The sequence below is a fragment of the Panthera leo genome, chromosome D2, assembly GCF_018350215.1.
Source record: "Panthera leo isolate Ple1 chromosome D2, P.leo_Ple1_pat1.1, whole genome shotgun sequence".
In the NCBI taxonomy this organism is placed as follows: Eukaryota; Metazoa; Chordata; class Mammalia; order Carnivora; family Felidae; genus Panthera; species Panthera leo.
The window spans coordinates 86,831,538-86,857,653 of NC_056689.1; the positions used below are offsets into that span (position 1 = coordinate 86,831,538).

Genomic DNA, 26,116 nt, shown 5'->3' on the forward strand with positions numbered 1-26,116 from the left:
TGCAAAATGATTCACACTACTAATAGGGTTAATTAACACCTCCATCACGTCATTACCATTTTTTTGGTTGTGAGAACACTTAGCATCTACTCTCTTAACAACCTTCAAGTGTATAATACAGTGTTGTTCACTGTAGTCACCAAGCTGCACGTTGGATGCCAGGAACTTACACATCTTATAAGCGTGAGTTTCGGTCCTGTCTCCAACATCTCCCTGTTTCCTCCACCCCCAGCCCTTGGCAACCTCCACTCCACTCTCTGTTTCTGTGAGTCTGGCTTTTTTAGATTCCACGTAGAAGTAAGAGCACCCAGCATTTGTCCTCCTGTGTCAGACTTATCTCACACAGCCTAATGCCTTCACGGGCCATCCTTTCCTGTGGCTGAATGATGCTCCTTTCTTTGCTGATTCTTCCAAACACAGACAGGCTGCTTCCACTTCTTGGCTTTTGTAAGCAAAGCTGCGTGAGCATGGGGTGCACACAGCTCTTCGATTGCCTGATTTCACTTCCTTTGGACATGTACCCAGAAGTGGGATGGCTGGATGATAGGGTTATCCTGTGTTTAATTTTTGAGGAACCGCCGTGCTGTTTTCCACATTGGCTGCACCAGTTTGCATTCCCACCAGCACCACATCCACACCAACACATATCACCCCTTGCCTTCTCAATAATAGCCATCCTAACAGGTGTGGTTTTGATTTGCGTTTCCCTGATCGTGAGTGATGGTGAGCATCTTTTCAGGCACCTGTCGGCCATCCGGATGTCTTCTTTGGGAAAACCTCCATTCAGTCCCTCTGCCCATTTTTTTAATCAGATTGTTTCCTTGCTGTTGAGTCGTCTGAGCTCCTCATATATTTTGGATATGAACTGCCTATGAGGCAGGTGGCTTACAAATATGTTCTCCCTTTCTGTAGGTTGTCTTTCCATTATGTCGACTGTTCCCTTCACTCTTCAGAAGCTTGTTATTTGCTGTCATCCCACTTATTTGTTTTTTCTTTTGTTGCTTGTGCTTTGGTGTCGCATCCAAAAACTCATTGCCAAGACCAATGTCTCAGAGCTTCTTCCCTGTGTTTTCTTCTAGGAATGTTATGGCTTGGGGTCTTATGTTAAGTCTTTAATCCATTTTTTGTATATACATACATACATAGGATTATATAAATAGATGAATCATTGATGAGTAGATAGGAGATGATGATAGATAGATAGATAGATAGATAGATAGATAGATAGATAGATAGGAAGGGAAGGGAAGAAAGAAGGGTTATTTCCTCAAATTCTCCCATGGAGTAGACAGATACAGTTTGTAGCTTTGATGGTATTTGTGATCTCACAATTTGGATAGCACATTGCAAGTCAAAAGCCCCAAAGAGATAACTTGGGCATTGTGGGATCATGCTCCATGGGATTCATACTGAAATGTATCTCTGCATGAGAAATTAGTTTTCCTTCCAGCACCTCCCTCGGCAAAGGCACTAGGCAGAGGTCGCTGCATGTTCCTCTCCAGGCCCGTCTTGTCCAAAAATACACCTGAACCAGACCCTCCTCCCACACCACTCCGCACACACCGCTATTAAGTCCTTGGTTCATTCTGCTGATTGTTTACTTGTTCATCTGCCCCTTGGTCCATGACTTCTCTTCCTGTGCTCTGACAGTCAGGATCATGTCTCTTCTCTTCTTGATTTTTGAATTTTTCCACAATATAATCATGCCCACAAAAACATCATATTAAATACACTTTGGTGGTAAGAGCTGTCGTAAGGATACATGGCAGTCACTGATTGCCATGTCACCATATGCCTCCTTCTGTGAAGCTTGGTTAAGAAAATCAAAATTGAGAAATCCAAATGTATAGCATCTAGGATTCTGCTCAGGGCTAATTGTCTAGAACTAAATCCTCAAGGTCTGCTTCTCTTGGTGCCCTTTTGTGACCTCTGCCTGACTCTAGCCCCAAGCCTTCAGTCTAGATCTTTCTATATTAAGATTCAATCCAAAGAAGATAATTCTGGGGGCACCTAGGTGATTCAGTTCATCAAGCGTCCAACTTCAGCTCACGTCATGATCTCACAGATTGTTGGTTGGAAACCTGTGTCGGGCTCTGTGCTGACAGCTCAGAGCCTAGAGCTGCTTTGGATTCTGTGTCTCCCTCTCTCTCTGCCCCTCTCCTGCTCACACTCTGTCTCTCTGTCTCTCAAAAATGAATAAATGTTAAAAAAAACAAAGAAGGTAATTCTGGTCGGCTTTGATCTTGCTGAAAAGTCTCAAGCACTTTGGGATTCTCTGGTTTTGTCTGAGATTCTGCCTATTTTAATTTTTTTTCTCATGTGTGAACAAGAGTGCATATCACACTGTTATCACTGAAATAGCATTGGAGGAAAGGTGATCAATTATCTTTGCTTTTATACATCTTTGTGCAGTAATGTTCCAATTGTTCCAGTGAGATTGCATTGCTATTTTAATTTCAACAGCTCAAATAAAAAAAAAACTTTAATTTTTGTTTTAAATATTTAATCCATTTTGAGTTCGTTTTTGTCCATTTTTGTAAGTGGTGCAAGATAGTCCAGCTTCTTTGTTCCGCAGGTGATTATCCAGTTGCCCAACATTTATTGAAGAGATTGTCCTTTCCCCATGGAGTATTACTGGCTCCCTTGGCAAATATTGGTTGACTGTATAGACTTGAGTTTATTTCTGGACTCTCAATTCAGTTCCATTGGTCTGTGTGTCTGTTTGTATTCCAGTACCATGCTGTTTGGACTGCTATAGCTTTGAAATCAGGACATGTGATGCCTCCAGCTTTATTCTTCTTTCTCAGGATTGCTTTGGCTATTTAGGGGTCTATTTCTTTCTATTTCTGTGAAAAATGCCATCAGAATTTTGATAGGGATTGCATTCAGTCTATAGATGACTTTGGGTAGTATGGACAAATATTTAACAATACTAATTCTAAAAGTACTAACAATACCAATACAAAAATTTAACAATACGAATTCTTCCAGCCCGTGAATATGGCGTCTCTTCCCATTTATTTGTGTCTTCTTTAATTTCTTTCACCAAACTTTTTTGTTCTTAAACTTTTTTTAAATCTTTTTAATGTTTATTTATTTTTGAGAGAGAGGGAGAGAGAGGGAAAGAGCGTGAGTGGAGGAGGGGTGGAGAGAGACACAGAATCCAAAGCAGGCCCCAGGCTCCGAGCTGTCAGCACAGAGCCTGATGCGGAGCTTGAACTCACAAACCGTGAGATCATGACCTGAGCCAAAGTCGGACGCTCAACCGACTGAGCCACCCAGGTGCCCCAAAGTCTTAAACTTTTAAATGTACAAAGTTTTCACTTCTTTGGTTAGATTTATTCTTAATTATGTTTTTGACGCTATTGTGAATGGGATTGTTTTCTGTATTTATTTTCCTATATTTCATTGTTAGTGGACCAAAGATAACTGGCTTCTGCATATGGATTTTGTGTCCTGCAACTTTACGGAATTGTTGATCCTTCTAACAGGGTTCTGGTGGACTCGTCAGGCTCTTCTGTATGTAGGATTATATTGTGTGCAAATAGAGACAGTTTTACCTCTTCCCTTCTGATTTGGATGTATTTTATTTCTTTTTCTTGCCTGATTGCTCTGTCTGGGACTTCCAGGGCTGTGTTGCATAGGAGAGGGGACAGTGGGCACCCTTGTCTTGCTCTGATATTAGAGGAGAAGGACTCAACCTGTCACCGTTGAGTGTGATGTTAGCTGGAGGCTTGTCACATGCGGCCTTTGTTATGTTGAGATATGTTTCTTCCCCACTCAGTCTCTTGAGAGTTTTTATCATGAAAGATGCTGAATTTTGTCAAATGCTTTTGCTGCACCTACTGAGGTGGTCGTACAATTTTCATCCTTCATTCTACTAATGTCGTCATCAAGTTGGCTGATGTGCAGGTGCTGAACCACCCTTGCAACCCTGGGACAAATCCCACTTGACCATGGTGCGTGATCCTTATGATTGTTGTTGAATTCAGTTTGTTGACATTTTGCTGAGAATTTATACATCTATGTTCATCAGGGATATTGGCCTATAGTTTTCTTTTGGTTCCTTATCTGGTATTGGTATCAGAGTAGTGTTGGCCTCACAAAATGAGTTTGCAAGTGTTCCCTTGTCTTTAATTTTCTGGAAGAATTTAAGAAGGATTGGTATTAATTCTTCTTTAAATATTTGGTAGAATTCATTAGGGAAACCATCTGGTCCTGGGCTTTTCTTTGTTGAGAGGTCTTTGATTACAGATTCAATCTCTTTTCTAGTAATGGTCTGTCCAGATTTTCGATGTCTTCATGGTTCAGTCTTGGTGTGTTTTATGTTTCTAGGAATTTATCCACTTTTTTCTAGGTTATCCGATTTGTTGCCGTGCAGTTGTTCGTACTAGTCCCTTAAGATCCTGTGGATTTCTGTGGTGTTACTTGTAATGTCTCCTCGTTCCCTTCCGATTCTGTTAATTCGAGTCTTGTCTTTTTTTCCCGGTTAGTCCAGCACTAGGGTCCACAGCCAGGACCGAGGTCTGTCTTGCCTATTACCTGACACACAGGTGGGCGACACTCCCTCCGGGTTCCCTTGGTGCGAGACACTGGCTCCCACAACCCCCACAGAGAGGCTCTTGGCCATGGACGGAGGTTGAATTGCTGTTGAGGAACAGGCCCTGGGACATGTTGGTGGCCATCTTGGTGACATCCTAAGCATTTTATCTTGTAAGAACTCTGCCATGTCAGTGCAATTACAATAAAATCCCAACTGTTTTTAGTTTGTTTTCTCAATGGGAATAGGAGAACTTATATTTGTTTTCTAAAACCTGACAAATGTGAAAATAATCAAACTTTTTAAGAAAAAAAAGGAATGACAACTTGTCCTCAGGATGTGAAAATACACTCTGAAGCTACTATAATTAAAATAGCACCGTCTGGACAGGAGGACAGGAGGAGAGGCCAGCTGGTTCTCAGGGTACCAGGGGAGCCAGCGGGACGGGCAGTGGCTCAGCAGCAGAGGGTGGGATCTTCTTTAAATGGTGCCAGGGGGTGCTCTCTACCAGGAGGGAAAGAAGCCCAGACCCTGCAGCATGCCAGCACTCTGACACACTTCAAATGGATCAGAGCTGGGTGTGTACAAATTATAAAATATTGGAGGAAACAAAAGCAAGCTGTCTTTATCATCTCGGGTTAGGGAGGTTCCTCCTAAGAAGCAGCTGAAGAAAAAGTGTCTGATTTCACAAATTAAACCTTAGACATTATGAAGGTCAAGGGGCGCGTGGCTGGCTCAGTCGGAGGACCGTGCGACTCTCGGTCTCGGGGTCGTGAGTTCGAGCCCCACCTTAGGTATAGAGACTACTTAAATAAAAGTAAAAACTTAAAACCAAAGGAAGCTTTGAATGTCAAAAACTGCACGAACCGCGTCGAAAGCTAAGTGACAAGTGGAGAGAACATATGTGTGGCACACAGACCAGGAGTCCGATCCCCAGTGCGCCAAGCGTGCGCCCCAAACAGGCCACGACGCGGTGGAGGTAGGGAGTCCGCGAGTGGGCAGAAAGAGGAAAAGTTAAATCCGTGCCCAGCGATGCTCAGTCTCATTCACAATGAAAGAAATGCAGGTTTAAAAATAGAAGACTCCGCCCTTCAGAGACACGGCAGCCTTCACAGGTGGGACCCTAGCGTCTGTGCACCCTGGGTGGGGGCTGGGGTGAGCCGGGAGCCCGGGAGGGGCACCGGTGGGCGCAGCCAGGCCAGCACAGGCCCCACACCCACGCGCCTGGGGCCCCGCGGTGGGGGGAGGCGCTACCTTGGCCGTGCTTGCACCGGCCCTACAGAGCAGGCGTGGTCCCCGAAAACACCCGTTCCTGGCCAGAGGAGCAGAGGCCGTGTGGGGACAAGCCACGCTCCACGGCACCGACAGGCTCTTTGGTGCCGCAGGCTCACATCTACTCTCTGGGGGCCACGCTGAAGGCGGCCCTCGAGTATGTGGCCGAGCCCGAGCCCGAGCCCGAGCCCAGGCTGAGCCAGGACCTGGAGGCCTTACTGAGCCAGATGCAGGCAGAGAACCCCAGGGACCGGCCAGACCTCCAGGTAAAGACTCGTCGGCCATCCCCGCACTTCACCCCCAGGCCAAGACCTGAGACCCTCCCCACGGCCCCGATGCCCCAGCACACACCCACGGGACCCTCCTGTCCCCATACCTCGCCCCTCTGTCATACGGGCTCTCCCCCTGGGATTCGGTGGCATTGCATTTTGCTTAAACCAGAACTTGATTTCTTATTATGCATTGTTATTATGAAGAGGCGTGGCTTATAATTCTCGTGGGCTAAACAGAATCTCCTGGTTTCCCGTAATCCCAGGACACAGGGTGTTTTTATGCCAGAAAGTAGATGTGGCGGGCGGGCGGGCTGTCGGCCACAGGGCTTCCTCGTGGTGAGCGGTCCCGGCTGAGGCGCTCACACACATGTCTGCAGAGCATCATAGCGCTGTGTGAAAAGAAGATGCTTTTCACGTCCTCCTGCCGCCTGTGCCGGAGCCTCTCGGCCGTCGGGAGGAGGGTGCTCTCCATTGAGTCTTTCGGAGCATTTCAAGGTAAGCACACGCACACACGTACGCGCACATGCGCACAGATGGTCACGCACACGTGCGCACGCCTGCACGTACCCACTCACATACGTGCCTGTGAACGTGCACAGGTCTCAGCACAGATCACACACGTGTTCACACCTCTGTACTCTCACACCATGAAACACCCACGTGTACACATGCAAACAGACCACGTGTGCCCCACAAGCACACGTGTTCACACTCACATTAACACGCATGAAAGTGCAAAGTCGTACACCTCTTCATCCTCGTACACAAGCATGCACACTTGTGCACAAAGACAGCACTCTCCCACACATACAAACCCGTTGTGCAAACGTGCACGCAGATCAACACGTACACACTCACCCTCTCAGTCACTTTGTGCACGCTTTGCAGACCCCCGTGCGGCTGGGGGTGAAAACCCAGGTCCTGGTGAGAAGTGACCGGTATTAGGCCTCTTGTCTCTGTCCTAGTCTGTGAGCAGGTCAGTCCCTGGACACGGGGACATTTCACTCTTCGTTTCCGTTTGCCAACACCACGCAGTGTCTCTGAGGCCCGTTGCTTCTCTGCTATGGAAGCTGTTGCTGAAGCACCTGGGACTTTCTCAGCTCACGTGAGACTCTGGCACGGTCTCAGGTGGCCTTCCGAACAAATGCCCGCATCGCTCTGCCCTGTGCCTGAAGCGAGGAGCCTGGAGGGCCCTCGGGGGAGGCACGTGTGGCCGGAGGGACCCGCCGCACCGGGGACCACGGGCCTGAGGCGTGGCTCCAACAGCGAAGCAGAGAGAGGTCACCACCACGCGGGCTGCAGGCCACAAAAGGGGCCGTGTGTCTGTAGCGTGGTTCACACAGACACAGACACGTGTGGGGGACATTGTGCACCAGGACAGGGCAGGGTTGCAGCCAGATTCAGTGTCTTCCTTCGGGGAACATCACTATGTAATTGTGCCAGAAAGCCAAGGCTCTTTGGACAAGATGCTTGGGTGACCTTGGGAAAACCCTGAAGGGGCTCAAGGAGGCTGGGGACGTGGCCCGGACCCTCTGCAGTCTCAGTATTTAGAATCAGCTGGGTTTTGTGATCAAGGAGGTGGATGAAGACGGGAGGCATATACACGCGCACACACAGATGGTGACGCATGTGGGGGGGAGCAGTGGGGGACCCAGGAGTGCAGCAGAGGAATCCCCATCCCTTCTGGTGACCCGCAGGGTCACTGGCCGCGTCCCCCACAGCAATCTCCTTGCTTTTGCCCAGATGTCAGCGAGAGCTCCTGCAGCGGGAGGCCGGCGACAGGAAGCACAGGGCCCAGAAAGCAGCCCGGGGGCCGCACCGCGGACCCAGAGGGCCCGGCCCAGCGCCCCGCCCACGAAGCCCACGGCGCCCCGGAGCAGCCCGCGGCCCTGCCTTCCAAGCCCCTACTGTCGGCCCCCGTGAGAAACGGAGAGCGGCTGGCCAGCCTCGTCTTGGACGCCCAGCGCCCCCTGGGTGACCCGGAGAGGAGCTGCCTGAGGAAAGTGCAGACGTTCCCCAGGCTCCTGCCCGACGGCCCGGAGGCCAGCGCCCTCTGCCTGACGCTGGGCCCCCAGCTGCCCCCATCGGAGCTCTTCCCTCCAGACCCCAGGAAGCCCTTTCTGGAGGGGATGAATGGCCTTTCCAGCTACAAGACACAGCCCTCGGCCAGACTGCGGCCAGAGCAGGAGCCCGAGATCCGGCGGGGAGGACCCGGAGGCGCCGGCAGAGGTGGGGACGGGGCGTCTGGGGCGCCGGGCTGGGGCCCCACGGAGGAAAGCCCCGCGCCCCGACCCAAGGCCCCTGGAGATGCAGGCGGAGAACCGGGGACTTGCAGGGCTGAGGAGGGGATTCTGGACGGAGCTGGGGAGCCGGCTAGCACAGCCACAGAGCAGGTGGGTGACGCGGTTCTCCTCCCGCGGAGCCCCGGGGTCTGGGGCGGGGGGGGGGGGGGGGGGGGGGGCAGCACACAACACACACATCCACTGCTGGTCCTTTACCACAAGGAAGGGAGTCAGCCTTCACCCCTGCTCAGGAATGTGCAAGCTGTATGCAAGCTACCTGGGTTCTGACGGAAGCTGTGACTACCGCCTCCCCCTGCCGCAGGTGTGGCCCCAGGCGTGGCCCCAGTGACGCCAGGCCAGAGCCTCCCCTGTGGCCCCCCTGGGGGTGCGGGGGGGGCGTCCCACAGAGCACCCCACACGCCCAGGCCTCACCTGGCTTCACCCAGCACGCAGCACCCCGCGCATTCTCCAAAGAGGCACACCCCTGCCTGGGGGGTAATGCTCTTTTATCTTCTTTAATTTAAATTTTAGTTGGTTAGCATGCAGCGCAACGTGGGTTTCAGGGGTAGAACCCAGTGATTCACCCAGCGCTCACTCCAGACAGCGCCCTCCTTAATGCCCATCACCATCCAGCCCATCCCCCACCCACCTCCCTCCATCAACCTTCGGTTTGTTCTCCGTTTTTAAGTCTCTTGTGGTTTGTTTCATTCTCTTGTCTTCTCGCCCCACTGCCCCTATGTTCATCTGTTTGTTTCCCAAGTTTCACACGCATGAAACCATAGGGTACCTGTCTTTGACTGACTTCTCTCGCTTGGTGTCATACCCTCTAACTCATCTGTCATTGCAAATGGCAAGATTTCATTCTTGTTGGTGGCCGAGGAGTATTCCATCGTGCCTGTCAGACCACCTCTTCTTACGCAAACAATGCGCAGGGAGCTGCCTCCGCAGGGGGAGGCGGGGCAGCATCAGGCCCAGAAGGGGCATCCACCTCTGGGACCCCGCCCCCAGCCCTGGCGCTCCACCCCCCAGCCCTGGCGCCCCGCCCCCAAACCCTGGCACTCCCCCTGAGGCTTGTTTTCAACGTCAGGCACTAACACCACGAGTTGGGGTTGCTCACGGGTCAAGCGTGGCGCCCTGCGCCCTCAGATCTTCATCGATGCTGGGGTTCTGTGCAGCTGTCAGGACGGGGTCTCCCAGGGCAGCTGGGGTCTCCCAGGCCTGGTGGCTGCACCCCATCTGCTGAGACGGACAGGCATCTCCGTTCTGGGAGTTTGCACTGTGTTTAGTTGAACCACGTGTGCTCTGAGGGGCCTGCGGCCCTAGGCCCTTCTGTGTGGTGACACCTGGGCTCAGCAGGTCCGTCCCCAACGCTCTGTCCCCATGAGGTCCTCAGGCAAAGCCACCTAGGGGGCCAGTGTGCTGCAGGGCAGCGCTGGGCCCTCACCAGGGCACCAAAGGCCGTGTTTCCCACCACGCTCTGTTGACCCAAAGGACAAAAGGTCAAGAGTCTGTGATTTATATTTGTATTCATATCCTGGTAAGGACCCGAGGGTAATTTACGTAAAAAACATAGTTACCGTAAGGCAAGTGTCTGTCCTGACGACCCCAGTGCACTGACACGTGCGTAACGTGCACACGCATGTGTCCCCACTCGGCTCACACGGCCTCCACTGGCCTCCTGCGTCCGCCCGACCTCCACACCAGCTTGTGCAGAGAGAGCTCCAGTCACACGCCCTAGCCCTGGACTTGGCTCACCTTCCCCTGCCCAACAGCCTCACAACGGCCCGCCTTCCAGATGGGTAAACCGAGGCACAGAGTGGCCATGCACCCTCTCGGAGGGCGGGCAGCCACTGAGGGGCAGGGCGGACTGGGAGCCCAGCTGCCGTCTTGACCACGAGGCTTCCCTGCCCCAGAGGCCCCGTGGGACCAGGGCCACGCAGACCTCCCCCCACCCCAGGCATCAGGGCACCCAGATCTCCACTGCGGAGCGTGAACGGGGTTCAGAGCTGGCTGCTTCAATCCCCACATGTAGCAGGAGGCTTGGGGTGCACCGCTCCCGGAACGTGGGCCGCCAGCCGGGCACTGCAGAAACGGGGCTAGAAGGAGCAAGGCGGCTGCACCCCGCGTGGAGCGGGGTCAAGGGTGGAGACACTGCCTCTGGAACCTTCCCTAGAGCGTGCGCTTCTGTGTCCCAAGTGTGGGGGCTGTGGTCCTAGCTCTTCCCGTGGCCTCGAAGTGGCAAACTACCTTCCAGCGGAGTGCGTTCTGACTCCAGGACTTTTCCGTGTGTAGCAGGGACGGTGGGGGTGAAGCAAAGCTCGTGTCACATAAACTTTGCCCTCTCACCCGTTGAGCATGCGGTCTGGAGCACCCAGCACGGTCACCCCGCAGGCAGCCACTCCCACCCTCCATCCCCAGGACTCTCCCATTCCCCCAAACCGAAGGTCTGTCCCCGATCAGGTCCCCATCCCCTCCCCGCCCCTGGCGCCCACCATCCGCCCTCTGTGTCTGGAACGTGATGGCTCTGGGGACCTCGCGAGGGTGGAGTCACACTGGGCCTGTCTTTTTGTGTCCAGCTTCTGTCACTGGGCATCGCGCCCTCAGGGCTCATCTGCCCCATGGCAGGTGTCTCCCTCCCGTGAGGCTGGGGGACGTTGTGCCGTGTGGACGGGCCGCTGCGTTCACCCGCTCGTCCACGGTGGACACTCGGGTCCCTTCCACCAGTGGGCTCCTGTGAATCTGCTGCTGTGGACATGGGGGTGTCTGTCTGAGGCCCCGCTTTCAGTTTGGGGGGGGGGGGCGCCCGGAAGTGGGATCGCCCGATCACGTGGTGATCCTGTGTTTAATCTTGAGGACCCGCCACACCGTTGTCCACACGGCTGCACTGTCTGACATCGCCACCAGGGGCACAGGGTTCTGATCCTTCACGCCCTCCCCCCTCGTGTCCATGCGGGGACTTGGCCCACTTGGTCAGGAGCGCACTGTGTGGGAGGCACATCCCACCCTGATTCGAGGTGGTTCCCGCCCAGTTCCCTCCCCCAGCGGTGGGCTGAGCTGACCCCACGTACCCACTCTCACTGAGATGTGACTTCTCCCCACCAGGGCATCTCCCTGCAGGACCTCCTGTGCCAGCTGGGCCGGCCCTTCAAGGAGTATGAGCTCTGGGCTCTGTCCCACGCGTGTCTCAGTGCTCTGCGTGCACACAGCGAGCACCCAGGTGAAGTTCTGCCCTGCGGTTCCATGTTCAGCCCGCCCCCCGATATGTTCCAAGGCCAAGACCAAGAGGAGCACCTGGGCCATGGGGCCAGCCTGGGGCCAGGCGGCTGTGTCCCCACTGTGAGCCAGTGGTGCCCTGGACATGTCTGCTCTGGTCTCAGGACCAGAGGGGCCCAGGGCAGAGTATGAGCTGTGTGGATGGCCCACATCCCCTCAATGGGGCGACACTGTCCCCAAGGAAGCAACGTTGGCCAGGGAGAGGGGGGGATTTCAGACACTACCCCTATTCGCAGCCCCCTGAAGCACAGCCCTCCCGGACAGCGTGGTGGCCGACAGCCCTTGAGATTACCAGGTCCTGGGGAGGGCGATGAGGAGAAGGTCTGCTGTCCGGTCCTGTGACCCCCAGGCCTTGGGGGTGCAGCCTCGACGGGGGCCCCTCAGGGGGGCAGCGCTGGGTGCTGGGCCATGTCCCCCCCGTGCCCCTCCTCTTCCTTGAGCTGCTTGCAGTTCCCAGCTTGATGTGCCCGGGGAAGCCTCGAAGAGCCCTCCCCGGGCCCTGTCCAGCCTCTGGCCCCTGTGCTGTGCTCCCTGGAGACTGGGGGCGGGGGCGGGGTGCTGTGGGCTGGGGGGGGAGCTGCCCCACCCTGAGCACACCACTGCGGGTTTTCCGGGAGAGCCGGGTCCCCACGGTGAGTCTGGCCACCCTGACCCCACCTTCTCTTGCAGCATACCTGTGCCTGGACTCCGTGCTGGTGGCCGAGGACGGGGCCGTTCTCTTCGGCCCACCCCCTGCCAATGGTGCGTACGCGGGGACACCCTCAGGAGCTGTGCTCCACCACAGACCCCCAAGGCTGAAAGGGAAACTAAGAGCTTGGGCCTTTCTCTCTCAGGCACTTACGACACGTTTTTTCTGGCTCCTGAAGTTGCAGACCAAGAGCTGGTGACGGAGAAGGTAACTGGGGCCTTCCCGTCCCTTCCCAGGGCCTCCTGCCCCACACCCTCGGTGGCGCCCCCTTCTGCCCAGAGAGCTGGGGTTGGGGGTGAGGCATGGGCCCCTCACCGGGACTCAGGGGGAGTCAGGGAGCCCTCCCCCAGTGCAGGAGTCGCCTCCCCAGCCCTGGCTCTCCTGGCCTGGGCAGCGTCCACCCAGCAGGTGCCTCCCGAGGGCGGCAGGGCGGGGGCTTCTGCATGGACAGCTCTGGGCGGTATGTGTTGGCTCAAGAGAGCTCAGGGCTGAACTTTCAGGAATATTTACAAGGCATTTGTTAAACAGAGTGTTATTAAAAATTAAATTGTACACACTTACGGGGCGCCCGGCTGGCTCAGTCGGTGGAGCATGTGACTCTTGATCTTGGGGTGGTGCGTTCAAGCCCCACGTTGGGCATGGAGCCCACTTTAAAAAATAATAACAAAATGAAACAAAAATTAAATTATACAAACTTTAAATTAAGTAAATTATATTCAAAACCAAGGTAGAACTCCACTTCCCTACTCCCCGACTAAGTACAGCTAGAAACCCCGCATCCCTAAAACAAACGTGAGAAGTGTGCAAGGCAGAGAGCAGAAGGCAGCCTGGCCGGGGCCTCGGGCTGAGGAGGGCACAGTGGTAAGGGCCCTGCTCCTTCTCTCTGCCTCATGCGTGGAGGCAAAGGTACTGCACTCGAGCCAGAGGAAGGGGTGAGGAGAGGGGCGGGCCTACCCAGGCGGTGCCAGAGGAGGCTGAGCACCCCCACCAGTCTATTCCAAGGACCCCTGCCCATTAAGCGGTGAAGATCATGTATGTGGGGAGCCTGGACCCCCACCACTGCACCCAACCCCCTGCAGTAGCAAATGCCCTTCGAGGCCAAGTGTTGCCAAAGGAGGCCTCATGGAGAGCTGGAACTCCCACCATCACCCAGCGGCAACAAGGCCACCCCTACCTCGTGCTGGGAGTGGAGGCAGGTGAGGAGCAGAAAGGATGTCCTCCCACCCCTCCCGGCCAGAGGTGTGGCACCGGAGGCCCAACAGGGAGCCAGGATTCCCACCCCCTCCAGCAGCAAAGAGGATCCCCCTCCTCAGGTGTCAGTTGAGGCCAAATACAGAACCTGGACTGTGCCCCCACCTGGCAATAACAAGATGGTGTCTCCTTTTCCGGACAGTGCTGTCAGAGAAAGTCAGGTAAAACAAGTTAAATAAGATCTAGAGGCTTACAACATGAAAATGTCCAGGTTTCAACCAAAAGTCACTTGCCACACCAAGAACCAGGGAGATTCAAACCTAATGAAAAAAGACAATCAACAGATGCCAATGTTGACACTGTGGGATACAGCCAAAGCAGGGCTAAGAGGGAAATTCGTAGCACTAACTGCATATGTGAGAAAAGAGGTAAACGCTCAAGTCAGTAATCTAAGCTCCTCAAGAACCTAGAAGAAGAGCAACACAGACCCAGAGCAGAGGAAGGAAGTCATGAAGACGAGAGCAGAAATCAATGAAAATGGAATAACAATAGAGAAAACAGTGAAGTGAAGAGGTGGTTCTTGGTAAAGACCAACAAAATGTGAAGACTTGCAGCAAAACTGACAACAATAAAAAGAAGACACAAATTACTAATATCAGGAATGACACAGAGGATTCCCCGACAAACCCTTCAGGCATCGAAAGAATAATGGAATACCACAGATAAGTCTACACACATAAATTCGACAACTTAGATGAAATGGGCCAGTTCTTCAGAAATCATACACTACCACAATGCATTCGATATGAAATAGATCTTTGAACAGCCCTCGACTATTGAAGAAATTGAATTTGTACACTTAAAGGTCTCAAAAAATAAATCTTTGGGCCCAGCAGTTTCACGGGGGAGTTCTACTCAATGTTTAAAGAAAAATTACTACCATTTCTACACAATCTTTTCCAAAAAAGAAAAGAAGAGAAAACACTTCCCAATATATTTAATTAAGCTAATATATATACTGTCAATGTAGATAGATAGATGAAAGATAGATAGATAGATAGATAGATAGATAGAGGCATCTGTACACACACACACAGCAACATCTCTCATGAACATAAAGGCAAAAATCCTTAACAAAATATGCAGCTAGAATTCAGCAATATATAAAAACTATGCACCATGACAAAGTGGGGGGGGGGGTATTCTAGGGATAAAGGGCTGGTTTAGTATTTGAAAATCAATTAGTCCAACATATTAACCAGCTAAAAAAAGAAAAATTCCATAATCACATTAATTGATGCAGGAAAACCATTTGGCAAAATTCAACACCCATTCATAATAACAACAACAACAAAAACCTGAGAAAAATACAAGTAGAAGAAACTTTCTCAGCTTAATAAAAAGCATCTACACACACATGCACGCACACACACACACACACACACACACACACACACATACACACACACCCTATAGCTATCATACTCAATGGGGAAAGACTAAATGCTTTCCCCACGACTGGGAACAAAGCAAGGATGTCCACTCTCACTGCTCCTACTCAACATACTGCTGGAAGCTGTAGCCACTACAATAATGCAAAAAAAAAAAAAAAAAAAAAAGGCAAGTAGGAAGCATAAAGGCCAGGAAGAAGAAATAATACCATCACAGAAGACCTGTCTATGTGGAAAACTCCAAGGAAACTCACGGAATCTACCAAAGGACTCCTAGAATTAATAAGTGAGTTCTGATATAAGATAAACATTCAAAACTAAGTTGTATTTCTATATATTAGCAATGAACATGCAGACTCCAAAATTAAAAATACAGTGCGTGCTCTCAGCACTAGCACCATCTCAGAAACCTCCAGGCCATGAACCAAGTGGAGGAAGAAGTAAATGCACAGGCTGAAGCATAAAAGAAGAACGATGAGGCAGAAGTTCAAGTAAACCACTAACTTGTGCACCCATGGAAGCTATGGGAGGGGAAACAAGGAAAGCCAGAGGCCAGGGACACTGGCACAATTATTGGACTGCACACCTACTTTCTAGATCTTGTTTCAGAAACAAATGGATCTAGAAACATCCATCGTCATCTGATTGCAACAACCACCTTTGAGAGACCCACCTTGCTCATACAAAAACAGTCCCTTTTGGTCCTTTGCCCTGGATCTGTGATTTTCAGGACTAATCCTGTACTCAGAATGCAACGTGTACAATAAATCATTTCTTCTATTGTCCTAGCTGAAATATACATATAAATATAAATTTAATTAAGATACAAACTTTATGTAAATGTACAATCACTCAAAAATTGAAATACTTACATGTAATCTAACCAAGCACACACAGGACTGAATGCTGAACGCTACAAAATGCTGACGAAAGAAATCCAAGAAAATCTCTGGGATGGAGAGCCAGGCAGAGAGCTTTCATCCTTGACACCAGAAGCAGTATCCTTACATTTTTCACAAAAGGAAAAGTGGGCAAAATGAACTTCATCAAAATTAAAAACTGACCAAGTGGGATTTATTCCATGCCTGAAAGGCTGACTCAACAATGGAAAATCGATTAATTTAACACATCACATCAATGGGCTAAAGAAGAAAAGTTGTGTTTGTGTTAATAGACGCTAAGCTATTGATGAAATTCACTACACATTCAGGATGCAAGCTCTCAGCAACCTAGGAATGGAGGGAAACTTCCTCAACTTGATAAAGAACATCTACTAAAACCTACAGCTCACATAATTAATGGTGAGGAAACTAGATGCTTCCCCCCTAAGATTGGGGAAAACTCAAGAATGTCATTCTCACCACTCCTATTCAACATCATACTGGTATTCCTAGCTAATGGAGTAAGACAAGAAAAGAAAATGTGTACAGATTGAGAAGGAAGAAATAAAACTGTCTTTGTTCACAAGTGACATGATTGCCTATTTAGAAAATCCCAAAGAATCAACAAAAATCTCCTGGAACTAATAAACAATTTTTTAAGTTTATTTATTTATTTATATTGACAGAGCGAGAGGCAGGGGAGAAACCTAAACAGGCTCTGCACTGACAGATGCAGGGCTTGAACCCACAAACCATGAGATCACGACCTGAGCCAAAACGGAGTGTTGGACGCTTAACTGACTAAGACCCCCCAGGCACCCCAATAAGCAACTATAGCAAGATTTCGGGATAGCAGGTTAATATGCAAAAGTCGGTTGCTTTACTGTTTACCACCAGTGCACAATTGGATTTTGGAATTACAAACACAATGCAATCTACATTCATACCAAAAAAAATTACTTATATATAAATCTAACAAAATATGTATAAGATCTATACGGAAAACTACAAAACCCTAATGGAAGAAAAGCCTACATAGAGAGACATTCCATATTCATGGATAGGAATATTCAATACTGTTAAGGTATCAGTTCTTCCAAATCTGATGTATAAATCAAATGCAATTTCAATCAAAATTCCAGCAAGTTACTCATGGATATCAACGATCTGATTTTAAAGTATGTATGGAGAGATAAAAGACCCAGAACAGCCAGCAAATATTGAGGGAGAAGAAGAACGTCAGAAAACTGACAATACCCAATTTTAAAACTTACCGTAGAGCAATAATGGTCGAGACAGGGTGGTGTTGACAAAAGAACAGACAAATAAATGGAACAGAATAGAGGGCCCAGAAATAGACACACACAAATAGAGTCAACTGGTCTTTAACAAAGGAGCAAAGGCAATTCGGTGGAGAAAGGACAGTCTCTTTAACAAATGGCTCTGGGACAACTGGAAGTCTGCATGCAAAAAAAAAAAAAAGAATCTAGACAGAGACCTTGCACCTTTCACAAACATTAACTCAAAATGGATCACAGACCTAAATGCAAAATGCAAAACCATAAAACTCCTAGAAAATAATGGAGAAATCTGGCAACAACTTCTGGGCGCAACACAAAATCATGATCCATGAAAGAGAAAATTGATGTTAGACTTCAGTAAAATTTCAAACTTCTGCTCCACAGAAGATATTATTGAGAGTGAAAAGACAAGCCAGGAACTGATAGAAAATATTTGCAAAGCACACACAAAGACCTCTTAAAACTCAACAATAAAAAAGCAAACAACCCGGTTAAAAAGTGGGCCCAAGGTCTGTGCAGACCCTCACGGAAGAAGACAGAGTGTGGTTAAGGAGCATGTGGAAGATGTTCGACCTCCTGTGGCACCTGGGATTGCAAAACAGGAAGCGGCCCCTGGGCCCCGGCTGGAATGGCGACAACCCAACACCGACCACACGCGTGCCGGCCAGAATGTGGGGCCGCGGGGGCTCTCGCTCATCGTGGTCGGCACAGCCCTTCGGGAGACAGCTCGGCAGATTCTTTGACCACCCTGCAGCCCAGAAACTGCCTTCCCGGGTGCTTATCCTGGAGAAATGAAACGTCCGCACAGAATCACGCACACGAACGACCACGGCAGCTGTACTCAGAATAGCCCCAAACTGGAAACAACCCAGATGTCTGTCTGGGGTGAATGGTAAAACTGGCTGTGGTCCATCCACACCATGGATTGCTACCCAGCAGTCAGAGGAACGGGGTATTGATAAGGCAGCAACCTGGAAGGATCTCCACTTAATTAAAAGCCAATCCCAAAAGGTCACATATTGTGTAATTCCATTTATGTGAAATGGCACAATTAAAGAAACAGAGAACAGATTAGTAGTTGCCAGGGATTAAGTACACGTGGCTGAGGGCTGTTGCCCTGCCTCATGCAGGAAGCGCTCTGTACCTTGATCGTGTGGATGCCTCGTCCTGGCTGGGACGTTGTCCTGCAGCTTTGCAAGATGTTACTATCATGCAGAACTGGTCCGGGGTACACAGTCTCTCTGGACTGTTTCTTACAACTGTATGTGAATCCATAATTATCTCAAAATAAGAGGTTTAGCTTTTTAAAAACGTTCATAAGTATCTACAGCTGATAATTTCATTCATGCGTGACTGTCGTGCACGGTGGCCTGTGCTCCTGGCGGTGGGAGCGCTCCTGGAGGGCACCGCTGGCACTGCCCCTGCCCCCGCGCACTGGCACCACTTGAGCAGCTTGAAGGTGGCCTCGCGGGAGCGTCCACACTGGGGAGATCGGCACACGCGGTCTGGTCAGCTGCACAGACTTAACGAGGGGACGGAGGAAATGTTAACGATGCAGCTGAACGCAGAGGTGCTCCGCGCCTGCCGTGACCCTCCAGAACTGCTGGTGGCGGGACAGCAGCCGGCTTACAGCAGCGAAGCTCGCACCGGGCCTTCCTCGGGTCGCTCTCATCCCGCCCATTGAGTTAAATGAAAACGAAGCCAGCACGCCTGTCGGGCCACCTGTGTGACTTCCGGTACAAGAGCTGGAAAATCAGTGCCCACGTCCGGTGACACCCCTTGGCTCTCTGCAGCTGACAAAAAAAGATATCACACCTTACCCTCTTTTTTACACTGTGTGGTTCCCATCATTTGCATCAGGAACGTTTAGAGTAAACTGATGTGTGTAGACACGGGTATTTTTTTTAACGTTTATTTACTTTTGAGAGAGAGTCCGGACTTAACCGCCAGAGCCGCCCAGGTGCCCGAGGAAGGTGCTGTTGCTCAGAGAACCTGCTGCTAAATAGCAGCACACTGCTGGTTTGGGGGGCTCCTGGCCTCTGAACCCCGAGCCGCGGCCTCCAGCTGCCTGAGGACAGCGGAAGGTGGGAGGGTCCCACGGAGGCCTCAGGTCTTGGCTGCTCACACCTGAGGGTGATGACCCGGGAGTACTTGGTAAGCACGCAGGTTCCCAGGCCAGTCCCCGCTCCCCCAGGGATCTGACTCAGGGTCTGGCGGACCTCCAAGCTCCGAGGAGGTGCGAACCGGGGGTGCGGATCAGAGCCACCGTCCTGCTGGCGCCCCGGGTGCCCTTGGGGGACCCCCGGGTGGGGACGTGCTGCTGAGCAGGGCTGGCCTTTCCCTCCCCCCCCCCAGGCCTCCGTGTACTGTGTGGCTGCGGTCCTGTGGACGGCAGCCAAGTTCAGCGTTCCCCGAGACCACAAGCTGGCCCTGCCTCGCAGGCTCAAGACCCTCCTCTTGGACATGGCTAGACGCAGCGCCCAGGAGCGGCCGTGTGCGGCAGAGGCCATCAAGGTAACCACACTGCGGTCGGGACCCCAGCTCACAGTCCAGGGCCTGAGCGATGGCCGACAGGGGACACGGGTTCTTGTTTCCAGGAAGAGTGGGCGCTGGACAGACGGCCACGGGTTTCATTTGTGAACAGGCAGTAGACGGTGTCTGCTGCTCACCCCCGGACCACCCCATTGTCTCCGTGGGTTCGCCGGGCCAGGGTGGGTGGGGAATGTCCTGGGGCCAGCCCGACCCCTGCCCTCATGCCCTGCCAGACGGGACAGAGGCTTCTCCCCAACAACCGACCTCCCACAGCAACTCTGAGGGTCTCTCGGCCTCCCCTCTGGTCTCTCCAGACTGGGCGGGGGCCTGATGGGGCCGGATCCTGACCCTCCCAACAGTGCCCACGTCTGCCAGCAAGAGCTGGACGCCTGAGGGGGAACTGGGCCACTGTCTCAGTGACGGAGAGGCCACAGGAAGGCCACCTGTGGAGGGAGAAGCCCTGTGCTGGCCTCCTCTGCCCCTGACTGCCCTGCTTCACCAAGTGAGGAGGAGCCCTGTGTCAAAGAGAGACACTCAGACATCAGCTACGATGCCCAGACACGCTACCCAGCAGCCACAGACAGACAGACAGCCGGGGGACGGCCCGCAGGGGAAGGAGTTGCGCTGTACCCCAGATCTGCACGGAGGCGGCTGGAGGTTACGGGGAGAGTGGGGACACAAGCGGAAACTGCCCCGGGGCGGGTCAGCACCAGCACACGGACGCTGGGAGCCAGGACCCACCCTTCCTGACGGTCGAGCTTTGGGGGATCAGGCATAAGCCCCTGAACAAGACCGTCCTGGGTCGTGAGAGTCACATACGCCCCACAGGGGCGGAGGAGGGGTTCAGAGCCGTGACCTTTGATAGTAATTGCTCTAAGGCAGGAGGGCATAGCCTCTGCCTGGCGTTGGCTCGAACAAACTGAGGTTTTCCAGGCAGGAGCCCGAAGGGGTCGGGGCCGTCCCTGACTTCGGCCGCCCCAAGCCGCACTCTGGCTGGCCAGCCTCTGTGCAGGGCTTGGTTGGGGCTCCCGCCAGCAGTTAGGAAATGACCTAGGTGTTCCGGGGGAGGGAAGGTGCTTACACGGTAGCTTAAAAAAGAATCTTTATCTTTCTTAATCTTCACTGTCAATACCGTCCATGACCCCAGATGAAAAGTAGACGTTCTCATCATGACATTCTCTCCCCAAATATCAGAATGTTTGAGCTTGTAGAGTCAGTTCCCAGGGGTCAGCTGCATTTTCAGGGTCCACCCCCCATCCCAGAGCGTTTCTTCCTGTGCACGCACAGGCGGGGCACACGCACAGACGCGGGGACAGACAGCTGGCTTCAAACCTGCCTGGGCCCCATCCACATTTGTCCTGCAAGCAGCCACTGCCTTGTTGTCAAGGTCACCGAGGACTCGGGCCTGCCTGGGTCAAATTGCAGTTAATTGGAAATGTCTACATAAGTTTTCTCTTGCCTGTTTTTTTAGGTTGCAGTTTTGGGGTTTGCTGTCTGTGCATGTGGGAGCTGACTGGTCTGCCCCTAACTCCTCTGTGGTTCTGTAGCATCACCTGTTCTTGAAGTCTTTAGAGGGACAGGCTGGAAAGGTCATGTGTCATTGTGCCCTCCTCTCCGGCGCTGAGGCAGCCCCTCAGCAAGGGGTGGGGGGCATTTCTGTTCAGCCTTTATTCCTTCTACGTGGGGCTGCAGAATTTCATCCCCGGCTCCCCGAGGCTGGGGTCTGCTTCCTGTACACGAAGCCCCCAGGCCCTCCTCCCTGCCGCTGTGCACTCTCTCAAGGGCTCCTGCCCAAGGCGTGCTCCCCTCTACGTTTGGAGTGACGTGGGCCCGGCCTGCGGCCTCCCAGATGCCGGACACGGGGCTCCTTCTTTCAGATATGCAGCACTTACCTCCTTCAGCGAGGCATGGACAGCAGGAAGATTTTAGCCCACCTGAGGGCGTCCACCTGCAAGGTAAGACAGTGCCCTGCAGAGTGTGTGTGAAGCCCCCTCGGTTCTGTGCTGGGGCCCGGGCCCTGGGGAGACGAGGACGCTTGTTCTCGCTGTTTACTGTGCAGGTGGAGAGCGAGTTTAGGAAAGGGGGGGCATACCCCACAGTGACCCTCAGGCACAGGTGGCTGTCAGCCTCCTGGGCCTGCGGGCCCGGCGGGCCCCGTGGATGGCAGACAGGCACACACACTCCCCCGCAGCGACGGTGCCCTAGAAACCTACCCACACTTTGTTGAATTGGGAAGCAAGCGCCCCCAAGGCTCCCATTGGAAAGAGAAGCAAACCAGGGGGCACCCGGCTGCCTCAGTCGGGGGAGGAGGGGACTCTTGATCTCAGGGTTGTGCGTTTGAGCCCCACACTGGGTGGAGACATAACTGAAAAATAAAATCTGAAAAATAAATAGAGAGAGAAACAAGTCCAGTGTGTGAGCCAGTGCCAGCTAAGAGCTCCGCTGAAAAGTCGGGGAGCGCCCCACGGCATCCACTCGGGACCGCCGGGCCCCTGGATTCACCTTGACTGGGGCCATCCTGTTCTTCTGCCTCAGGTTGACCAGGAGGAGGAGACCATCGGCCTCCAGAACGCTCTCTCGGTGGTGGAGCTGAACCCCAGTGCGATGCCGCCTCCCGGGCCCAGCTCAGGTGAGCCGCCAGGGCCTGGCCCTTCCTGCCCCCGACGCCACGGCTACCCCCGCTGCTGACCCCCCAGCCCTGAGCGGACACCCACAGGCAGCCACCACGGGGCCCCGGAGCAGGGTGTCCAGGACCTCCTGGCGGCCTGGCTGTCCACCTCTGGTCTGACGGCCCTGTCACGCTCCCGTGTCCACATCCACGTGCCGCTGCCCAGCTCCTGTCCTGCCCCGTCTTCCCCCCAGCCTGGCTGTCATGCCGGGTGGTAACCCCCATCCTGCAGCACAAAGAAGAGCCCCTCCTCCCATCCGTGGCCTTCTCCATGGCTCCCAGCTCTGCCACCCTTGGCCCCGGCCGCCTCAGGCCTGTCAAAGTCCCCTTGGAGCCCCACGGGGGGAGGGGTGCAGCACCCGCGGGGGCGGGGAGGAGCCAGCGCACCTTATGGCAGAGGTGGGAGCTGCTCCAGGGCATGTCGGGGCCCGCACTCACGCGCAGTCTGTCCCCAGGCTTTGTTCAGGTCGGCGGAGACACCAGGCTGGTGGCAGTGCAGGGGCCCGTGCCCACTCAACCCTCCTGCTGCGAAGCGGCCGCCTCCCTGCCGGCCGCCTTCACCTCGGCAGCCACACACTTCAAGCCCATTGTACTGGCACCAGATGCAGGTGACACCAGGTGAGCAGCCCCACCCCGGAGCTGGCGGGGTCCCCGAGCCCCTCCTCAGCGCTCTCTCCTTCTCTCTGTGCTCTCAGGGACCAGGAGGGCACTGCGAAGCAGGCTCCCGAGACCCATGGAGCAGCCCCCAGCCAGAAGATTCCTGACCAGCTGGTACCGGGTGCCGGGCCACAGGGAGCAGCCCCAGAGCCTCTCAGAGAGTCCGTGCCGAGAGACACGGGCCAGGGGAACCCCTGCACCCCTCCCCCTGCCCCGGCCAGCCCGCCGGAGGAGGCTTCACCAGCGATGCCCGCATCCTCTACGGCTGTCCCACCCCTGAAGGCACAGGTGCCCCCCACGGAGCAAGGGCCAGACCCGGTAGCCCTGCCTGGAGCCTCTTCCGAGGGCCTCAGGCCTCGGCCCCCAGGGTCCAGTGCAGCCCGCCATGACCTGGGTCACCCAGCCAAGCCGCCCAGGAGCAAGGCCACTGAGGGCCCAGACCAGGAGCCGGGGGGTCCCCCGTCAGCCCCGAGGGACCCCTCCCTGGCCAAGGCGAGTCCAGACAGCCCCAAGGGCACCTCGGTCCCAGAGCAGGATGACCAGGCCCCAGACAGTCACCGCGAGCGGCCCCTGCCATCAGACCGCAAGCTCTGTCCGCCCAGTGTGGACGCCTCACCCCTCCCGAAGAGGACGGCCTGTCCGTCGCTGCAGGAGGCCATGCGCCTCATCCAAGAGGAGTTTGCCTTTGACGGCTACTTGGACAACGGGCTGGAGGCTCTGATCATGGGTATCACGGGGGGGACCACAGGGCTCCCCGGAGCAGCCCCAGGACCAGGGAGAGGCCATGGGGGGACGCAGTACACTGTAGGGGGCCCGTGTGAAGGGGGAACTGGGGTCGTCACAAAGAGGGGGCCCCCCACTCATCCATCTGCACCAAGAGCTCAGGGGGCAGAGCTGAGCCCCCCAGGATTCGGCCGGCAGCAGAGTCTTAGGCAGGAAGAGGGACTTAGAGCCCTGGCGCCCCCGCCCGGCCCCCTGCCAGCTCCTTCCGCCCTGGAGAGCGGGGAGCACGGAAGGTGCTCTCCCACGTGGTAACTGGCCGCTGTCATTTTGCAAACCCAGGGGAATACATTTACGCCCTGAAAGACCTCACCTACGCCACGTTCTGTGGGGCCATTTCGGAGAAGTTCTGTGACCTGTACTGGGGGGAACAGTTGCTGCACAATCTCTTCCACGTGGTGAACGGGAGGGCATCGGCCCCGGAGAAGTGAGTCCCCCACCCTGGGGCCTTGTTCCGCCTCCTCTAGGCCCCGGGCTGCCTTCCCTGCGCCCCCTCCCACCCCCCTGGGCTCCAGCTCTCCACCCTCCCCAGACTCGGCTGTCCACCAGGGTCCCCCTTGCCAGGCCTGCAGCCCACCCTGCGGGCGCCGGGCTCCTGTGGGCAGGGAGAGAGAGTGTGGGAGGCACAGCCCCTGCTCAGGTACCGGCCCGAGGAGGCAGAGTGACCCGGGGCCCGGAGGGGAGGACGCCCCCCAGGGAACGGGTCAGCGCTGGGTGACAGCAGGTGGATGGGGACCCTCCCTGTGCTGTCCCCCCACCCCCCGCCCCTTCAGAGACTGCCCTGCTGCTCTTCTGCCGGGGCCGGCCCACCCCCTCCTGGAGGACTGTCCACAGCGATGTGGGGGGTGCCTGGAGAGGCCCGATGCCCCAACACCCAGTCCCTGAGCCCCAGGCACACCCACAGCCCTCCCCGCCCCCGTCCCCGTGACTGCACCAGGCAGTGGGAGCTGCGAGACCGCCCTGCGGTGTTCACTGCCCACCCCGTGCAGACAGGTCAACACTGCTGAACACCCCGAACCCGTGCCTGCCCCGCCCCGGGTCCCAACACTCACAGGCCCACAGGCAGCCAACGCCCCGCATTCTCACAGCACTGACCTCCAGAAAGCCCTGTGCCAATTATTTGGGCCCCTTAATTGTTCTGGAAGGAGGGTGCTCTGTGACAGCCTGTGGCCCGCAGTCAGGGTGTCCTCGGGAAGCTGGGTGGGGCCTCTGCTAAGTGGTGCGTGTTGGGCGGCGGGGGGGGGGGGGTGGTGAGGGGGGAGGGCCAGGTCACCGGTGGGCCCCCACTGCAGCCCAGGTGTGTTTACGTGGGGTGAGCTCTGGGGGCTTCTGCACATCCGCCCAGAGACTCCTGCTGGAAGGCAGTGCAGGGAAGCTGTGGCATCGTGGGGGGCCGACGGGCCAGGCCACAGGGGCGTCTGAAGCATCCTTCCCTCTGATGGCAGCGCTTCAGAGGAGGCCGTGTCACAGCCCCAGGGTGACGGGACTAGCGCTCCAAGTGGCTGCTCACTGTCCAGCAAAAGGCCGTCGTTGCACGGGGCGGGTAAGACATGGGCTCCATTGGGGCAAAAACTCTCCATGGCGGGGTCCACGTTGACTCTCTTGGTGTGGCTGGGTAATTCCAGGAGGGGCTTCCCTTTGCCCCGGGGTACCCCAGTGTCCTCTCAAAGGCACCCAGAGCAGGGCTCGCCAGCTGGGGACCTTGTGCCAGGAAGAGGGGGCTCTCCCACGCCCGCAGGTGGGTGGCACGCAGGAGCCCAGTGCACTGGGGGCCGGGGTCACATTCTGCTTCCTGGAGTCGCTGGCCAGCAGCCTGGTGATGGGACAAATCTTTGCTTCTTTCCTGGAAACATGTGCCAGTTAAAGAGTCTGAGGGTTATTTTCCTGGATTGTTAGCTGGTAATTTTTTTGTTAGCTGTGTAATTTCACGGATCCCATGGGAGTGGGGCATGGCTATAGGAGTCAGGCTGCGTGACTGTGATCACACGTGTCACGGCCATCGGAGCAGGTGGCGAGCACAGGCACCTCACCCCACCCTTCTACCGCGTGCGCACTCCAGGAAGTTTGAGAGCAAAGTGAGGGCGCCCACCGGGCCCCCAGCGCCCTGCTGGCCCTCCGTCCATTCTGGTTCTCCTCATCTACACACAAGCAGCTCACGACCCAGGGGTCTCCTCCCCCACCCCGGGACAGCCCGTGTTGGGAGGGGATCTGAGGGATCCTCCTGGGAGGCAGGACCCCTGCCCTGAACCCTCAGAACCCTCTTCAGGGGGGCACCCTGCCGTCTCGAGGGGCTCGTCTGAGCGCAATCAGCTTCTCTGTGAAGAGCTG

At 54.6% G+C, this 26,116-nt stretch overlaps 1 protein-coding gene across 1 annotated transcript in view; it reads left to right on the top strand.

Annotated features, from left to right (window-relative positions):
- The window catches only part of KNDC1 (kinase non-catalytic C-lobe domain containing 1), a 63,416-nt gene that overhangs the window by 14,658 nt on the left and 22,642 nt on the right, over positions 1-26,116 (top strand). The window contains exons 4-16 of the mRNA XM_042908847.1: positions 5,926-6,078; positions 6,462-6,579; positions 7,828-8,477; positions 11,469-11,583; positions 12,309-12,380; positions 12,473-12,534; positions 19,507-19,665; positions 21,561-21,638; positions 22,219-22,312; positions 22,807-22,969; positions 23,047-23,735; positions 24,071-24,215; positions 25,234-25,331. Of these exons, the coding sequence (XP_042764781.1) occupies positions 5,926-6,078; positions 6,462-6,579; positions 7,828-8,477; positions 11,469-11,583; positions 12,309-12,380; positions 12,473-12,534; positions 19,507-19,665; positions 21,561-21,638; positions 22,219-22,312; positions 22,807-22,969; positions 23,047-23,735; positions 24,071-24,215; positions 25,234-25,331 (2,596 nt within the window). The remainder of the gene's footprint in view (positions 1-5,925; positions 6,079-6,461; positions 6,580-7,827; positions 8,478-11,468; positions 11,584-12,308; positions 12,381-12,472; positions 12,535-19,506; positions 19,666-21,560; positions 21,639-22,218; positions 22,313-22,806; positions 22,970-23,046; positions 23,736-24,070; positions 24,216-25,233; positions 25,332-26,116) is intronic.